This window comes from Lytechinus pictus, chromosome 4, assembly GCF_037042905.1.
Source record: "Lytechinus pictus isolate F3 Inbred chromosome 4, Lp3.0, whole genome shotgun sequence".
NCBI lineage: Eukaryota > Metazoa > Echinodermata > Echinoidea > Temnopleuroida > Toxopneustidae > Lytechinus > Lytechinus pictus.
Genome location: NC_087248.1, coordinates 28,084,002 through 28,101,125, shown reverse-complemented (window position 1 = coordinate 28,101,125; position 17,124 = coordinate 28,084,002). Strand labels below are relative to the sequence as shown.

General features: G+C 35.2%; 1 protein-coding gene across 1 annotated transcript in view; it reads left to right on the top strand.

The window, feature by feature from the left end:
- LOC129258684 (NADPH oxidase 4-like) overlaps positions 1-12,296 on the top strand; it is a 28,508-nt gene extending 16,212 nt beyond the window's left edge. The window contains exons 8-16 of the mRNA XM_064098767.1: positions 4,424-4,631; positions 5,340-5,504; positions 6,242-6,304; positions 6,521-6,581; positions 7,272-7,344; positions 8,014-8,133; positions 8,807-8,927; positions 9,528-9,691; positions 10,474-12,296. Coding sequence (XP_063954837.1) covers positions 4,424-4,631; positions 5,340-5,504; positions 6,242-6,304; positions 6,521-6,581; positions 7,272-7,344; positions 8,014-8,133; positions 8,807-8,927; positions 9,528-9,691; positions 10,474-10,594 — 1,096 coding nt within the window. The 3' untranslated portion in view covers positions 10,595-12,296. The remainder of the gene's footprint in view (positions 1-4,423; positions 4,632-5,339; positions 5,505-6,241; positions 6,305-6,520; positions 6,582-7,271; positions 7,345-8,013; positions 8,134-8,806; positions 8,928-9,527; positions 9,692-10,473) is intronic.
- Positions 12,297-17,124: the final 4,828 nt, after the last annotated feature.

The following is a 17,124-nucleotide window of genomic DNA, read 5'->3' as shown; positions in this document are numbered from 1 at the left end:
CCCCCCCCCCCCCGCCCTTGAAAACCGTTCCGCGGCCCCTGACTATTACTAATATTACTACTACTATTACTATACTACTAAATACTACTACTACTTCTTTTTCTACTTCTACTACTACTATTACTATACTACTACTACTGTTAATAATAATTTTAATAACAATAATAATAACAATTATCATAATGATAATAAATATGCAATTGACTGGTGACCTGCTTCTTGTAACAAGGTGTGTCCATAGATTTGCTATACAACTAAAATTGCTATATCAATTTTAAAATTGCTACAGAAATTCCCAACTGTTTACAGATATTTTCTTGCAACACCCTGCAAGAGCTATACAATTGATCCATTGTGTATTTAAGATGATGTAAATTATATTATTCCTGCTTATGGCGGGTTCCTATATAGATTGCTGAAGTTAAATTGCAACACTTGACTACAACACAAATATAAAGGCTCCAAAACAGAAACAAAAATAAATCCACAATAGAAACTACATGCACTGTAAAAAAAAAACATTGAATCAGTAGTTAACACTTAATGTATTTAAGTAGAATTTACAATTTGTAATTATTTTTCGTTGTTTTTAAGTAGTTTCAACTTGTCTTTTAATTTACTTGATTTACTTGATTTATTTGGGTTCAATATACATTTAAGAAAATTCACGTATTGATAGCTTGCTTTGATTGAGTAAATCTAACTCAATTAGGCAAAGATGATTATTACTTATAAAATCATGTTGAATGTACTTATATTTTCAATTAACGCCATATTTAAATAATGCATGAATATTCATTAGAGCAAGTAAATGTTTTTTTTTTTTAATAACTGTCATTTCTATTTGTGTTTGAAATTGTTTTGGATAAGGGTGTGCTAACTATTGTATTCTTTTGTTGAATCAAAGAAAAGGCAACATTAAATAGTCATTTAGCAGAAAATTATTCTCACTGTTTTATTTGTAAGAATGAAACGATCGCGTATAAATATCAATGTCAGTACCTATACATGTACAGGTAAGTGACAATTCACAAAGTCTAATATTTGGATAAAACATGTATAAAATGAAAATGATGCCACCAAAAGTGGGACGATGGGGGAGCGGACTTTCGAATCACGAAAGTCCATCCACTCCCCCATTTGATATTTTCAAATATTTTAGTGATTGTTTTACTTAATTGAATTAAGTTATTGTAACTTAATTTTCTTGAGTAAAATGGAAGCAAAGAAAATAAGTAAATTTTACTTAAAACTGCCAAAGTCATAAATACTTGAAAAAATTAAGGCAATTTTTTGCCACAATTTTATTAAGTAATTTCTACTAATTTTTTTTTACAGTGTGCATTTACAAAATATAAATCTAAATAAACATGAATCATTCGTTTTTATTCAGAGTCTTCTTAATATTCTTGGACAAATTTCTGTTGTGCTTTTGTTAATGGCTGGTTATCGTGAATTCATTGGAAATATTGATATTTGAAATATATTGCAACAACTTTTTGTTTGTAAACAAATTTTCGGCATTACTCCTATGTGTTTAAGATCGCATGCTCTATCTGTAATGAAAATCATAAGTCAGAAAAAATTGGAACCAGTGGGATTCGAACCTGCCATCTACTGCTTTCCGGGCAGCAACTTAACACAGGTTCGAATCCCACTGGTTCCTATTTTTTTCTGACTTATGATTTTCATTACAGATCGAGCATGCGATCTTAAACACATGGAGTAATGCCGAATATTTGTTTACAAATTATAATTTCCTCCTATTAAAGCATCTTTATTTATTTACTAACTTATTGCTTTTCTTCAATTATGACATTGTTTCAATTATGTCATTTGAATAGTGGATGTATCAAACTTAACGTTCATTTTAATGTTTTTGAGCAAAATTTTGAAAACGTGCAAAGAAAATTCTAAATATTTTTAGAAGTATCAAGTCACCTTTATTTCACCCATATTCCACAATCACAACCAGATGTGTGGTTTGATTTTTTTTCACTGAAAAAATGAGTTTAGTTTCCTTCTCGTATTATTATGATTACCACCATGCGAATATCACATTTGCAATTAATTACATGATCCATGGAGATTCCCTGCGGCGTACAGCTAACTTCTAGCGGCGTTGACCCGGTCAAAACGACCTCCATGACTGCGTAGGTTTTCATGGGCGTGACTGAATCTATTTTCTACTTCTTTGAGCTTTGAGGAAACCCAATCTTAATGAATTCCAAACTGCCAATGAGTTTTGAGCAATCCATTTTACAGTTTAGCAGCATTTATTATTATTGCTCAATTCACGTAACTTTCGACAAATCCGTTATACAGTTTAGAATCATATTACACTATTCAATTGACGTTATGTACCCGTTTGTTTTTACATTGTGTACCCGATTGATTTATGTTGTACAACGTATATTCATTTCTTATATATGTTACAATTTTGTATCTGTGATTTTGATGGTTTTCAATGCGGAATTAATGAAATTAAAAGTGAAATATTCTCTTTGAAAATGATTCAAGATTGTTGCCAAGGGATGGCTGTGTATGATGATGTAGTTTACGTAGATTCAAGTTTGTTTCGTTTATTTGTTATCTAAATTATGTTTGCAGAAGAAAAAAAATGATAAAAATTGATTATATAAAAGATTAAAAATTGAGCAAAGTTTTGAAAGGAACAATTATACACAACTTCTTGGATTTAAAATCCAAGCTGACAAGTGAATGACGCAAGCAATATTCCTTGAGGTTCAATGTGATTCTGTAACACATAAGTTGATTTACTTTCATTTGTGAAAAAGAAGGATGTGTGTGTGTGTGTGTGGGGGGGGGGGGTCATATTGCAGCTACAGGCATTGATTACATAGTCTCCAGCCCCCCCCCCCCACATGCACAAAACAATATCGAACGATGAGACTTGTTGATACGAACTTAAAATATGATATTCTTTCTATTTAATTAAATTCAATTTATTTCACATCTGGATAAAAAGACAATACATACAATTACAGTGATCAAAGGCATATAATACATGAGATCGCACAAAATACAGAGAATACAAATGTGTGCAATTTAACAAAGGCCACTTTTTATACGGAAATCCATTCCTTGCGCGTTGTTTATGTTTGTATCACTTATAGTGAAGCCAAAGAGGCCTAAAAAAGACAATATGAACATCTAGATATGATTTCCTTACACAATTTGCACTCTGGGATGACGCCAGAGGAAAGTTTACATGTGACATAATTTTTCCCCTCAAATTACTGTTTCCTTCATGTAGATCACAGATCACAACAATTAGTATTACACCACGTGCATAAAATATTCTATTCGGATACATTAGATCATTATTTAGCCAATAATTTCACTCTTGTATCAAATATCCATATATAGGTACGATACTCGAAATAGTAATTGCCAAAACGTGAAGATCATATAGGGATCACTTTTTATTTTAATGGCACCAATCTTGGAATGCTCTTCCTAATCAAGTAAATCAAGCTGTTAATTTTTTTCTTAATTTAAGAGTGCATTAAAGAAGCACCTAAAACTGGAAGCTACTCGAGAACAATATTACCAGTAAAATCACACATTTTGTACAGTTGGTTTCTAGTATTGTAGATAATGTAGGGTATGTAAAAATATAATCTTGTTTCATATACTAAGAAGATTATTGTTTGCTTCATATGTTTGCAAATTATTTGACTGATGGATCTGTATTTTTTTATATACCATATTCCAGTACTTGTCGTAGTTTATACTTTTTGTTACTATATATTAATAATGTTTTATACTAACTATAGGACCCCATTGGAAATAAGCCTTTCGGCTTTAATGGGCTATCCTGTCAAGGTATTCTTCAATTTCATTGTAATCTCCTGTGATATTCTTGACGAATAAAATCAATCAATCAATTGCGTCTTTCTTTTCCTAGCTATTTCTTCCTATTTTTTAGTTGGTTACTTTTTCTCTACTTGAGAAATCATAGGAGGTAGTTGCAAGTGGCATAATTAGCAAACAAATTTATGGGGCGCAATATGGTGGGCGTGTACAAAAAAAAAAACCCGTAAAAATCCCAAGTGAGCAAGTAACAGTTTTGACCTTAATAAAAGTAACTTCTTATTTTGTGAAAGATTTTGGCATACTTGTCTTATTATTTTTTTCTTTCTCTTTCCCTCCTTTTCCTTATTCTTCTTGATATTGGCATTTTTAGTTGGGGGGGGGCATGCCCCCCAGCCCTCCCTGCTGTACGCCAGTGATAGTCGCCCATCCGCTCCCCCTAAGCGAAGCTGCAACATGGGAGCAGTGGGCACAACAAAATAATGTTTTCTATTCTAAATGGATATGAAATAGAGACAATTTTGCGAATGCAACATGAGGCCAGTTATGTGTCTACCATTTTCTTCCTCCCTTCATTATTTTACAGTGGAATTTTAAAGGAACAATGCAACACGGAAAACCATACCCCGGGTTGCGTGTACCCGGATGATCCGATTCCGGAACCGATGTCCGTCAAACCGGATCCGAATGAGAGAGTAGAGTACAGTCGGATAATACCACACCCAGAACCGAGTGCTGTAAACTCCTCGCTTGTCTGCAACGAGAAACCTCGTTTTATTTCGCACAAATCTCGGGTAAGACCTCGATAAGATCAGGGTCTACTTTATGAAAAAAATAATGAAAATGTCACTTTCAGATGTTCAATAAACCAGTAAACCCGCCTTTCAATCTTTTTTGTGAGACAAGGACGGAACTAATCGGTATATAATATGCATCTTTAGTTTTTAAATTTCAATAGTTGATACGTCGTTGTGAAATGTTGATTTTTTTTCTAACAGAAAGTAGGATAAATCTCCAAATAATGAAGGTAGAGTCCTTGAAAAAGCCAAAGAGATCCTGACCAATGAGAACCATGCCCTTCATAAATATTATAATTTGATGAGGTCAGGCAAACGTCTGAGATCCCTTCCCGGCAGAACCTCACGCTTCGTAAATTCTTTTGTTCCAGTTTCAATTCGTGCATTTAATAGCCATACTTGAAATTATGTTACCCCACTGCCTTTATCTTACTTTCTCTTATCTTTGCTTGTTGATTTGTATAATGTTTAATATATGTATCGTGTAATCTTATGTGTGCATCATGTAATATTCTAAATTATTTTGTGCGAACAAATTGAATTTCCATTTGTAATTGATTGCAATTGGACAATAAAAATATCTGAATCTGAATCTGAATCTGAACTTGGTAACATAAAAATATTATGTTTGTGCTCAATGGTATGATGCATTTTATGCATTTATCAAGACTTTTAATTTTGTCATACATGTAATTTTTTTCACAGACTTGGAGATTTTTGTTAGTCCCCGCATCTCTCTACATTCTTGACCGTGTGTGGCGATGGTTTAAATCGCGCCGTTCGGTAACCATCGAAAATCTTCGTTTTTTACCGGGTGACGTCATAGAACTTCGGCTACATGTCGAATATTTCAGTGCACTACCTGGTCAGGTATGATGAATTGACTGTTTTGAACTTTAAATTGTCATAATTTTCTTATATCATCATATCCGAATAGATGAAATTTCGAGCGCTATTCAATATTTTTTTTGGGGGTGGTGTTGTCCTTAGCTTGAGATTATTTTTCAGAATATTATTGAATGACTATAAGTATAGAATTTCGTTTTGGCGGGAAATTATATCTTAATCCCGTTTCTTTTCCTACTTTGGATGAAGCTTAAAGCCAATAAAGCACATCCATACTGCTTAAACAAAACATCAGCCCAAACTTCTGCACAAGAATCAACCCATTTCTGGTCTCTTGGGGAGACCTTGTTTTAAATCATGATTTACAGCTTTAAAATTGTGCTACTTTCTGCGGTATCCATAGCATTTTTTTTCCAAAGAATATGATTATGTTTTCGACATTCTCTTTTATACTAAGATCAAAATACCATTGATGTTTTTACCAACATTTACAGGGGCACTTGTCCGCCATTATAATTATGATATTTGGCATTTAGAATGCTTGGCGAATGAAAATAATCCAAATTTCTCCACATTGTGTTGCTGTCATTTCAAGTTATTTTCAAATGTGATATTGAGATTATATAGATTTCAGTATCATTATCATGTTGCAATATATCATTGTTTATACTGAGTATATATATACAGATTTAATGGGTTGATAATGTAATTTCGAATTTATAGCTAATGAGATATTTTTTTTCTCTCTCTCTTTATTTCAGTATATTCTTATCAATTGTCCCGCAATTTCATGCATAGAGTGGCATCCTTTTACACTGACTTCGGTAAGTTATGATCTATTATAACTTCTTTCACCACATGGTATTTGTAATTTTCTCCATTCTTTTTATTGTGGATGCAACATACATGAATGTTTGGAAGTAAATGTATCTGAAGTGGATTATAAATTTCTATCATGGCTAACTGTTAAGTCACACCACATAAACGAATATTGGTCAATGTCATGACGAATATCATTTTCAATCATATTTTCTTCTCAGTGTCCAACCACTTCAAATCCGACGTTTAGTTTACAAATGAAAGTCTGTGGCGACTGGACAGGTAAGAAAGCAAATAAACATTTTTTTATCAAAGATTAAAAAAAGGAAAAGTTTAATGGGATGACTTGTAACTTTAAATGATTTTCTTTCCTTGGTTTTGGTAGTTGCTTTAAAAAAGCTTCCTATCAGTGTCATTTTGACTTTTGTGCCTAACCTATAATCGTACATATTCCTGTCTCGGGGTGTTTATGTTACATTGTCACCATATGAATCTTGCATGCTTCTATAAAACCATTTTGAATCAAATTCAAAGAGAATTGTTTAATAATGATGTCAAAATAATAGAGAAAACATGCTTGTGCTGATATTTATTTTCAAGTATCAAGTATTTTTAAGGTAAAACTTTATGCCTACAACAAGGTATGCTAACAAAGTATTTTAAGTATAATCTCTGATTATAACAGTATGCTTCATGGGTGGTGCCAGTGTGTTATGAGGGGGGGGGGCAACCTAAATGTGATGTCATCTATTTGCTTAGTTGACAAGCAAGGGTAATATTAAGTTACACGAATAAGATGTCTTATTTTTATATTCTTTTTCCACCTTTTGTCCCTCTCTCTTTTCTCCTCCCCTCTTCATCCCCCTTTTTTCATTACTTTCAAAATCATGGGGACAGTCATCCGCCCTTCACTTGGCGCTGCACCTCTCATGCTTATGGTTCAGCATATATTTTTCTTGATTTTTATTTCAGATTCGTTTCGTCAGCTCCTTCAATATAGGTTAAAAGCCACAACAGGGGATAATATTTATGTAAATATGCCAAAGTAAGTCTTTATTTTCTTTAAGATTACATGTATATATTTCTCTCCCCTTTTTTCTGATAAACATCATCCAATCCTTTAGATGTGCTGCACTGCATTGATCATAATTTTACACAAAAATACAACAAATCATGTACCTAAGTATTGATTGAATGAGTTTCTTGTAATGATTTGTTATTTGGAAATGGCGGTTATGAAGTCTTGGGTATGCACAATTTTGGAAAAAAAAATATTCAAACTATTTTCATTCTCGAGCCATGAATATTGCAGATTGGAGTTGTGTGAATAATTTATTTAAACTTTTCATAAAGTGTTAGATAATTGCTCTTTCTTTCTTTCCATTTTCTTTGCTCGTCAAATTTTCAAGCAAGGAAGAAAGGAATTCGAACCCCCTAATTGAAAACCCTGGCTATGGGGCTTTGTAGAAACACTGTTGAAGAGAAAGTTTAATTTTGTGAAATTAGGTTCTTATCTCCAAAACAAACAGATAATTCTTCATTTTGATTCGTCTAAAGTACTTGCTTCAGATACTTCGAAGGACATGAATGAATTATACTCCAGAATATTTTGAGCTCATGAATCATTCCTCATAATGGATGTTTTCTCAGCGTTCAACAATAAACTTGAGAATCATCTTGCTTTTAATATACTTTAATTTAATTTTCTTTTCAGAATTCTGATAGATGGACCTTTAGGTAGTGCGAGTGGAGATATTTTAAGATATCGCGTCAGTGTTTGCATCGCTGGTGGCATAGGTGTGACTCCATTTGCTGCTACACTCAATCACCTTGCGTAAGTAATTTACTGTCATAGCACCAAGGCAAGGTTTGCATAATATGATATGGGAAGAATTTGGGTTAACTTGTACTAAAAATCACTGCTTGCTCTTTTTATAGGTCTCAGCATGTTGTGCAAAAGAAGGTAATTGATTTTTTGGTTTGACAATGACCAAATTGACCTAGTCTGTAACTTTTTATTTGGGATCTTACTCGAGTCACATCAACATTTTAGATGACCCAGGGAGACTCATTTGCCAATGGCGAAATGTGTTGCATTAATCAGTAATGTCCTACTTAATGAAATACATGATTAATGTCCTCACTGTATATAACTTTTAAAAATTAACGGACCATTACGTGAGAAGAATAATGGTTTGCCAATTCCAACTGGTTGAATACCTTCCTTAATTAGCGGATCATGATCATGGTAGAATATTAATTTGATTTGCAAATTTCAACTGGTTCTTTGCAAAGCAACACAAAATTGTAAGTATTCTTAAACCATCATTTTTCATGACTTTTCAGGGTTAGAAACTCGTGCAGAGTTCGGAAGTTGTCAGTTTGGGGAGTTATCTATAATATTATTTCTGTTGTTTCTTAATTTTTTTGTGCTTGTTTTTACATGCCTGTAAATTTGTTAAATTGATGTGTCCGATTCCTGTCAAATGATCTCTATTTACTTTCAGATCCCTCAGCTGTGAGGAGCTATCAAAACTCAAACTCGCTCGTTTATATTTCATATGGACTTGTCGAGATGAAAGTCATTTTCAGTGGTTCTCTGAAACTATCAATACCCTACAACACAAGGTATGGTGCCTGTCATATTTTTCTTCAGTTTATATTGATATCTGTAAAACACTTATATTGTAATACCCATAATTTATATTTCTATTGCAGGTTCGTCATGTTTTTTTTTTATTTTTCATTGATTGCAATACTCGTAATTGTTCATTTGTCATGTAAGTTTTTGTTTTGTTTTGTTGTTGATGATGTACTTATTAAATTTTGATTCCCCCTTTCAGAAAATGAAAGGGACATTTTCAGATTCTTTTTGTTAATCTGACTTTCTGAATTACCATTAACCTTTATTATTCATCTATTTATTTATCTATTTATTTATTCATTTATTCATTCAATTAGTTATTTATTTATTCAATTAATCTTTTGGAGGGGTACGATTTTTTGTATCATTATTTTATTTTCATTACGAATCAGTTATTTAACATAGCTTTCTTGTAATGTGTATAAGACTGCAAAGAAATTACTCCGCAATTATTTACTTTCCTTTTCTTGTCTGGTCTCTCTCTCTCGTTCTCTTACTCCCTATCTCTATCCCCCTTTCTCTATCTCTCTTTCTCTATTTTCTTCCTCTTCTCTGCTTTTGTCTTCTACCCCTCTTTCTTCTAGTTATGGGAGATGAATAGACCTGATTTTCTAAATCTTCGTTTACACACGTCTGGGAGTATATCGAAGAACGACTTTTCTACCGGAACTCAGTTGTGCTGCTGTCCCGTACAGGGGCGTCCAAATATAAAAGAAATTTTGAGTGACATCACAATATGCAATCCCAAGTAAGTACATTATTACTTCATTATCAAACTCTAATACCTTGGTCACATTTGCTCTACGGTGGCCGTACGGCGAGTCGAAAACAGCCGTTTTAACATTTTTTTGTACCAAATACATATAGGTGGTTTGAATTAAAATTAATAAAACGGCGATTTTCGACTCGCCGTACGGCCGCCGTAGAGCTAATGTGACCGAGGTATTAGTAGATTTTATCCTTCCCAGTTTTCTTTCTATTTTTTTTTGTTTGGAGACAGGATTGGTTGCAAAAATAATTTGGGGAATTACTTTAAATTTAACAAATCGCTAATCTGGAGTATTAGGGCGTTAATAAAAACTAATATTTTCCGTTTCCAGATATTCTTGGTTGTATTTTTATTTTATGTCTGCTTTAAAATAATTGCACAATACATGTCTAAAATATGATATAATAATACATAACGGATCCATGTATGTATCAACAATATTTTTGTAATATGTATGATACACCTTTATGAAAAGAAAATTTACTATGTAACTGATATAATGAAGTAGATTGCCATCGGGAGTGGATAAACTTGAAATTGATGGCGGCCTCATAAAATATATCAAATTCTGATGATATGCGTCATAACTTTTATATTAAAGTAAAGATCATTTTGGTTGTAATTTATGAGGAGGATACATACATTATTGATTGTTTTTGTTTTGTATAATTTCTTTGTATTTTTTTGGTTCGTCAACAAATTCACTTCCCCCATTTCGTGATTAACAATATTATACATTATCTTCCTCTATAATTCCACAGACAAGATATTGGAGTGTTTGTATGCGGGCCAAGGAAGATGACGTCACGTGTCCATCGATTATGCAATCGCCTTAACAAACACAAGGCTCGACTCCATTTTAACCAGGAAAGCTTTAGTTGATGATGATTTGTAATAGAAACGTGAAGGTGATATTAGAATAGGAGTAGATATATTATGTATTTATTGTTTCACTAAACATGAATTTGTTTTAAAATATCATGTAGAAATATATTTTTTCTAAACCGTTTTGTAAAAAAAACGCACTAGCTCTCATCAATGATTCTTTGTTTTTAAATCATTTTTATACTTGTACTTTTGAAGAAGTGTGCCTTTTATTTTAATAATAAAATAATGATAATATAGGATTTATATAGCGCATGTATCCACCTTGTAAGGTGCTCAAGGCGCTCCTATATTACCCCGGCTAAGCAAGTCTACCGATTCTTGGTGCTCGCAGTTTTTTTGAGGAATTACTCCCTGCCGGTACCCATTACCTCACCTAGGTTGAGTGCAGCACAATGTATAATAGACTTATGGTGCTAATGAAATTATGATGTTGTTTAAGTCATAGTGCTGGTGTATGGGGGGGGGGAACCACCCCTATAGATTTCCAAGTAGGGAAGAAATAAGAAAAAGAAGAGAACAAAATAAAGTGTTTGAACAAGAGAGAAAGAATAGAGAAGAGTGTGATAATATAAGGAAAGGTCTTGGCTTTGAAACTCTATGGCCCGTGTACTGAAGTCAGGTTTAATCTAGATCACGATCGAAGTAAGTGCTAAAATTATGGGAGCCAAAAATTCAAAAATTCTGTTTATATTGTATCTTTCTTATGTTTACTATTTTGTTTCGTTTTGCTTTCATAATAAAGAAAAATACTCAGTTGTCTTTCCCAGATAACTATGAATGATACGAGTGTCAAATGAGTTTAAAAAATTGGATGTGTACTGTTAGGGATTTGTGCTCCAATTGTCTCTCCATAGTTAAATCACAACTTTAATTTAAACCAGTGTTAAGAATTCGGGCCTATAGGTCTAATATCCCTACAATTCAACTTAGAAGAAAAAACATGACAACACCCCCATATGACGTATTGCTTCCCCTCCCCCTTTCCCCCATCAAAGTAACATAATCCCGCTCCTGTCTGATGGTGTTTTTTTAATAATGTGTTTATGTACTTAAGGTGCTAAAATATGGTGCTAGTGTATTTATGGTGCTAATATATGGTGCCAATGTACTTATGGTGCTATTGTATATATGGTGGTAACATAAATTCTGATAATGCACTTTACACATTTGATAGCAGATTGCAAGGGAGCTAAACAGAATTGACTTGCTAAATATATATACATGTATATATTTGAGCTGGTTAATTTGCTTTTCTTTTGTGATTCTAAAGTAATTTGTCCATAATTTATATTTGTTATGATGTGTGAAATGTCAATTCTATCTCTTTAAAATAGACTTGCTTTGTTAACGTTATTTGTTTATATTTCTATATTTAAAAGAAGCTCATTTTTAACTTAGAAACTTAGATTTTCTAGATAAGGTGATTGTGACTTCATAAGGATGTTGTTACTCTTGGTATAGATTTTCTATGCAAATTATTAGGATTGTAGAAAATATGAATAAGTGGGAAAGGTGAAATTAATATACGAACTCCATGGGCATCAATAATGTAATGAAGTCGGCATGTTTCATATATTGTCATTTTGGTAATTTGACTTTGATTAATTCTAATTACGATATACAATATTACCTCTTGTGTTGTGAATAGTATCTATGCTCAGACCTAAAAATAAACGTTCAATATCTATTTGAAAAATACTGCGTTTTGATTCGTGTTTTTTTTTTCTCAAGGACTTTCGTGGTTGATTTTGCTTTTGAACGTACTACTCAAAGATATCCAGCCTTGTCCAACTGATCGGGGGGGGGGGGGGGGGGTCAGAAAATGAAATCATTTGGGAAAATTTCAAATCTGAAGTTGTATAACTCGCTTTTTGGTCAATTATGACGCTGATTACTGTTAAAATAGCATCCTTGGGAGATGTCGCGAGCGCGAATCGGGAGCTCTAACTTTTGTACCTTTAATTACGCAAGCCATGAAAATGAAACATTCCGAGCAGTTTTTGTAATTATGAAAAAGATGTAATAATAATAATAATAATAATCCGCTTTTTATATAGCGCTTAATACATCGGAACGACGTGTCTAACCGCTTTACAGATATATTATTACCCCTGTCATCGGATTCAATCAGTCATTCCCACACACAATGTGTGCACATCCTCCACTCCCTGGGGAGTATTCCAGTCAGTCGCCTGTGAGGCGCACACAGTACTGGGCAAGCTACAATGACTTTCACATCCTACCGGGTACCCATTTAGCACCTGGGTCGAGAGTGGCAAAGTGTGGATTAACGCCTTGCCAAAGGACGCCAGACCGCGGTGGGATTCGTACACACGACCCTCTGTTTACAAGGCGAGAGTCAGAACCACTACACCACGGCTCCTCCATGTGTATTTAACTACGATAGGGATTATAAGAATTAACGCGAGCGCGAAGGGCGAGCTGATTTTTTTACTATGCTGACCAGAAAAGGAACCTGTGACCCATGAATAAGATACTCCGATTGAATAATATGCGAGGGCGAAGCGTGAGCTGAAAGTTTGTGACATTTCAACCTGAAAACCGGATATTCTAAGCATTTGTTTAGTATACAGGAACAGAATGGGTAACTTAAACAATAATTGATGAGAGAGCGAAATGTGACTAAAAAATGTGTAATATTCAAAGCTGAAAACTGTACATTCTAAGCATATTTGTAACCATGAACAGGATTTGAGTGTAGAGTGTACCTTAAGCCCCTTTCACAATTGACGTACGACCACTTGCGACCTTTTGGTCGTGCGACAGGCTGCAACAGGCATCAATCGCCAGTCATCTCATAATATCGCACATAGGCTTTCACAGTTGCAACAGCTGTCGTACAACAAAAACAACCAGTAAAACCCGTTGCACGAGTAAGTCGATTATGATCCTATTGTGCTCGTGCGATCACATGCGAGTGTTGCACGAGGGATTGCGAGGGGAACGGTCGCACACAACGGTAGTGCAATGTTGTAAGCCGTTGCGATCGGTCTTGCAACAGTCTTATGGCACATCATATTATCGCACCCAGTCGCAAGACAGGTCTCTGTACATGTAGGTCGCTAGCACATGTGCAAGTGTTGTACGACCTCCAGTCGAGTAAATGCGACTACTTAGTTGTGCCACCTCTCGCACCAAGTCGTGCAACGTTGAACAACACTCCCACGATGATCGCCCGACCGATGGTACGACCCCGGATACGAGCTGATGCGAGTGAATCGGTCGTATTTGATCGCGTTCGGATTTTGAACATGTTCAAAGTTCAGATGTGACCAGTCACGACCACCTCGAGTTCGTGCGACCGTCTACAACGACTGCGAGTGCTCGCAAGTCACCAAGAGATCGATCGTGCAACAGCAGAAAAAAAACTGTTGCAGGCGGTCGTAAACTGGTCGGATGTCAATTGTGAAAGGGGCTGTACGGTCGCATACATGCGAATGCAACGGTAGTGGAATGTTGTAAGCCGTAATTTCGATCGGTCTTGCAACAGTCTTATATTATCGCAACCAGTCGCAAGACTGGTCTCTGTAGGTATCTAGCGCATGTGCAAGTGTTGTACGACCTCCAGTCGACTAAATGCGACTATACGTAGTTGTGTCACCTCTCGCACCAAGTCGTACAACGTTGAACAACACTCACACGATGATCGCCCGACCGATGGTACGACCTGATGCGAGTAAACCAATCGTATTTGATCGCGTTTGGATTTTGAACATGTTCAGATTCAGATGCGACCAGTCACGACCACCTCCGACCACCTCAAATTCGTGCGTTCGTCTACAACCACTGCGAGTGCTCGCAAGACACCAAGAGATCGATCGTGCAACAACAAGAAAAATCTGTTGCAGGCGGTCGTAAACAGGTCGTACGTCAATTGTGAAAGGGGCTTTACTAAACAACAATTGATGCGATCGCGAAGCGCGATCCAATTTTTGTTTTATTTTCTAACTTAATGTATAAGCTTTTACTTAAAAAAAAACGGTATTTCATTTTGAAAAAAAAAAATCTTTCCTGCGGAGGGGGGGGGGGGGGGGGGCAAGTGTCGCCCTTTCCGTCGCCCCTGCGCTGGGCTGATTATTTCCTTTGTTTAGCGAACTTATGTGATTTCTGATCAAACGTAGTTCTTTGAACACACCCACCATGCCCACGTGCACTGTCACCACAGATATACACCCGTCACTCAGTCCAAATACACTATCATGACAGACATGTCACGCACATCGTTCTAATCAGGCCCTTTTATGTAATTTACACACCCACATTTGACACACACCCTTCTACTCATGCACCCTCTCACGTATTTAACACACCCACATGCACCCATCACAAAAACACACATACTTCTTTCTAATCAGGCCCTCACGTAATTACACCCCGCATAAATTCTCATCACAGAAATAACACACACCCTTCCACTCAAGCCCAAGCAGAATGAACACACCCACGTATATTCTCTTCTCAGGCCCTCATGTAATGAACACACCCACACATTCTCTTCACAGACGGAGACACACACCCTTCCACTCGGGCCCAAGTAGAATGAACACACCCACGTATGTTCTCTTCTCAGGCCCTCACATATAATGAACACACCCACACATTCTCTTCACAGATGGAGACATGCACACACCCTTCCACTCGGGCCCAAGTAGAATGAACACACCCACGTATGTTCTCTTCTCAGGTCCTCACATATAATGAACACACCCACACATTCTCTTCACAGACGGAGACACACACCCTTCCACTCACGCCCAAGCAGAATGAACACACCCACGTATATTCTCTTCTCAGGTCCTCACATATAATGAACACACCCATACATTCTCTTCACAGACGGAGACACATACCGGGCCCAAGTAGAATTAACACACCCACGTATGTTCTCTTCTCAGGTCCTCACATATAATGAACACACCCACACATTCTCTTCACAGACGGAGACACACAACAATTCACACACACATATAACCACCCACCCATCCACACACACACAAATGGGGAAATACAATCATCGGATATGCATTACGACAATGGGTGTAGCGTATATCTTGATAACATTATTTTATATCCCAATCAAAGTATCTTTTCTTTCCTTATATCAGGTCGGTGTATATCACATTTCAACTCGCGTTTCGTGCTCATGGTGCTAAAATTTATTGTTTGTTTTATTTAATGAGATAGGCATATGTATTCAGGTCACAAATGCTTTATCATCTTTTCAACTCGATGTATAAACAGAAATCAGCACTGCGCTTCGCGCTCGCATTACGGTTAGAAAATTATGTTAATGGGTGAAAAGGTCCCATTTCGATCAGGTCACAATACCAAGAAATTGTGATACGCACTCGCATTGTTTTCGTAATCATGAATGCAATAAAAGTGCTTAAAATTATCCCCTTTCAGGTATTATTAAGAATTATATCTCATACTTCGCGCGTAAGAATTGCATGGCCTATATTATTTTGTTTGTAAAATAAGGCTAAAAGTACTTACATCAGCCATTAGAGCCATTGTGGACACAAAATGCTAAGTACTGCTGACTTATTTGATCGGCATAATATCTACATGTCTACATATGCACTTTAAATCAATTTTATTAGAGTTTACTTTGATTTTCATTATGTTTCCTGCATTTAATTCAATTTGTTCAAGTCCCCCTTTTCATACGAACTTCACTCAAGAAAAACGCAAAGAGTGAAGCGTGAGCTCATTCGTCTTATTTTGTTATTTATTTATTTATGTTTGTTTCTTTGTTTGTTTTTTGCTTCCTTTTTTATTGATAATTCGGACCTGATAGGGATAACGAGTCAATGTTTATGCACCCTTATTTAGTTATCATGAACATGATGATTGTAACATACTAATTAATATGCAAAGCGCAAGCTATTTCTTTTCTTTCTTTCTTCTGCATATTGGCTTGAAAACGAGACATTTTTAGGCCCGTGCCAAAAAATCCTCATGAATAGGAAACTTAATTATTTATATTTTTTTTTCTTTTCAAGCAGGCAATGCGATGCAAAGCTCGAGTGAAATTATTATTTTGATTGACCTGAAAGTTTTCTTTTGCCAATTTCTTCTTCTCCCTCGTGCCCCTGGATACATCTGCTTAATTCGTTTGTCTATTCTGTATAGTAAATGAAATTTTCTTAAAGGTCAAGTCTACCCCAGGAAAATGCTGACTTGAATAAATAGAAAAAAATCAAACTAACATAGTGCTGAAAATTTCATCAAAATCGGATGTAAAATAAGAAAGTTATGACATTTTAAAGTATCGCTTATTTTTCACAAAACAGTGATATGCACAACTAAGCGTCCCCGTCGATGATGTCCATCACTCACTATTTCTTTTGTTTTTTATTCTTTGAATTATACAATATTTCATTTTTTATAGATTTGACAATAAGGAACAACTTGACTGAACCATATAGTATTAAACAATGCTAATTCCACATGTTCAGGGAGGAATTAATCGTTGTATCACTTGACAATGAGGAGAAAAT